This window comes from Nicotiana attenuata, unplaced genomic scaffold (genome assembly GCF_001879085.1).
Source record: "Nicotiana attenuata strain UT unplaced genomic scaffold, NIATTr2, whole genome shotgun sequence".
NCBI classification, from domain to species: Eukaryota; Viridiplantae; Streptophyta; class Magnoliopsida; order Solanales; family Solanaceae; genus Nicotiana; species Nicotiana attenuata.
The window spans coordinates 6,139-7,726 of record NW_017684251.1 but is presented as its reverse complement, the minus strand read 5'-3'; the positions used below and the strand labels follow the sequence as shown (position 1 = coordinate 7,726).

The following is a 1,588-nucleotide window of genomic DNA, read 5'->3' as shown; positions in this document are numbered from 1 at the left end:
AAGAGAACTCTTGCAGCCAAAGATATTGCTGGCTTAAGACCCTCAAAAAGTATAAGAGTCGCTGAAGTACTTGCTGGTGGCCCCGAAAATCTGGGTTGTACACCAAAGGACTGTAGAAATTATATCTTGAAGAGTAGAAAGCTTCAGTTGCAAGAAGGGGATGCACAATCATTACTCAAGTTCTTCAATGCATGCAGCAAAAAGATAGGGAATTTTACTACTCCATAGATGTGGATAGTTTTGGTCGACTTCGTAATGTCGTATGGGTTCATTCACACTCTAAGGTTGCATATGAGGAGTTCCATGATGTAATATGCCTTGATACCACATACCTTGTGAATCGATACAATATGCCATTTGCTTCATTTGTTGGTGTCAATCAGCATAGGCAATCCATACTTTTGGGATGTGCTCTTATGTCTAGTGAGGATATAATAAGTTACAAAATGGTGCTATCTACATGGCTTGGGGCTCTAAACAATGTTCATCCATTAGCTATCATGACTGACCAATGTGATAGTATAAAGGCTGCCATCAGTGCTATGATGCCAAATACAATACATAGATATTGTATATGGCACATATTCGCAAAGTTGCCTACGAAGTTAAGTGGAGTTCTTGATGGTAAGATTGCAAAGGCAGAATTTAAGGCTTTAGTCCTTGATAGCATTAACGTTGCTGAGTTTGAGAGACAATGGACTGATTTTATTGAAAAATATAACTTAGAGGAAAGGGATTGGTTTTATAAGCTTTATTTGGAGAAGGAGAAATGGGTTTCGGTATACCTAAATGGCCACTTTTGGGCTGGGATGTTGTCCACACAAAGAAGTGAAGGAAAGCATGCTTTCTTTGACGGATTCATCAACCGGCAGAGCACTTTGAAGCTATTTGTTCAGCAATATGAGTTAGCCATAAGAGCTAAGTTCGAGAAAGAATTGGAAGCTGAATATAGGTCAAGGTGCTTTGAACCAAAATGTTTATCTGAATTTGCATGGGAGGAAAAATTTCAAACATGTTATACTCGTGAAGTGTTTGAATTTTTTCAAGTACAGTTAAGGAAACTGTACCACTGTGAAATCAGCTCCCCTGAAGACCATCAAGCAACAGCTGAGGTGGAGAATTACATTATCTCAGATTATTCGTTCAGGAGTTTTAACACTAGAGATCCATTTGTATTCGCGGTTGAATATACACCTATTGGCGAATATCTAAGTTGCAGCTGCAAGTGGTTTTAAACAAGAGGTATTCTATGCTGCCATATACTTAAGGTGTTGTCTCATAAGAGGATTAATAACGTTAATGAGAGGTATATATTGAGAAGGTGGAGAAAAGATGTTGTTCGTCCGCACTTGAAACGTTTCTTTCTTGGAGGTTACCCACGTATGACTTCTGAATACATGATGTACAGGGAACTATTAAAGCATTTTGAACGGGTTTGTGATATAGCATTGGACACTGAAGTGATGAGGCGATATATTAAGTATCATTTGAACAGATTGGAGCATGACCTTTTGAATTGGGATGATGATCAAATGATAATTCCAGATTGGGAATTTGAAGATACACATGATGGTGTGGGTGAGGGTGG

General features: G+C 38.6%; 1 protein-coding gene across 1 annotated transcript; it reads left to right on the top strand.

Annotated features, from left to right (window-relative positions):
• The first annotated feature begins 191 nt into the window (after positions 1-191).
• On the top strand, positions 192-1,235 carry LOC109222095 (protein FAR-RED IMPAIRED RESPONSE 1-like). The gene has a single exon (XM_019386499.1). The coding sequence runs from the start codon at positions 192-194 to the stop codon at positions 1,233-1,235; it is 1,044 nt and encodes a 347-aa protein (XP_019242044.1).
• Positions 1,236-1,588: the final 353 nt, after the last annotated feature.

What these genes read in the sequence shown, in the direction of transcription:
- LOC109222095 (XM_019386499.1), top strand. Translation starts at nt 192, where the DNA reads ATGCAGCAAAAAGATAGGGAATTTTACTACTCCATAGATGTGGATAGT.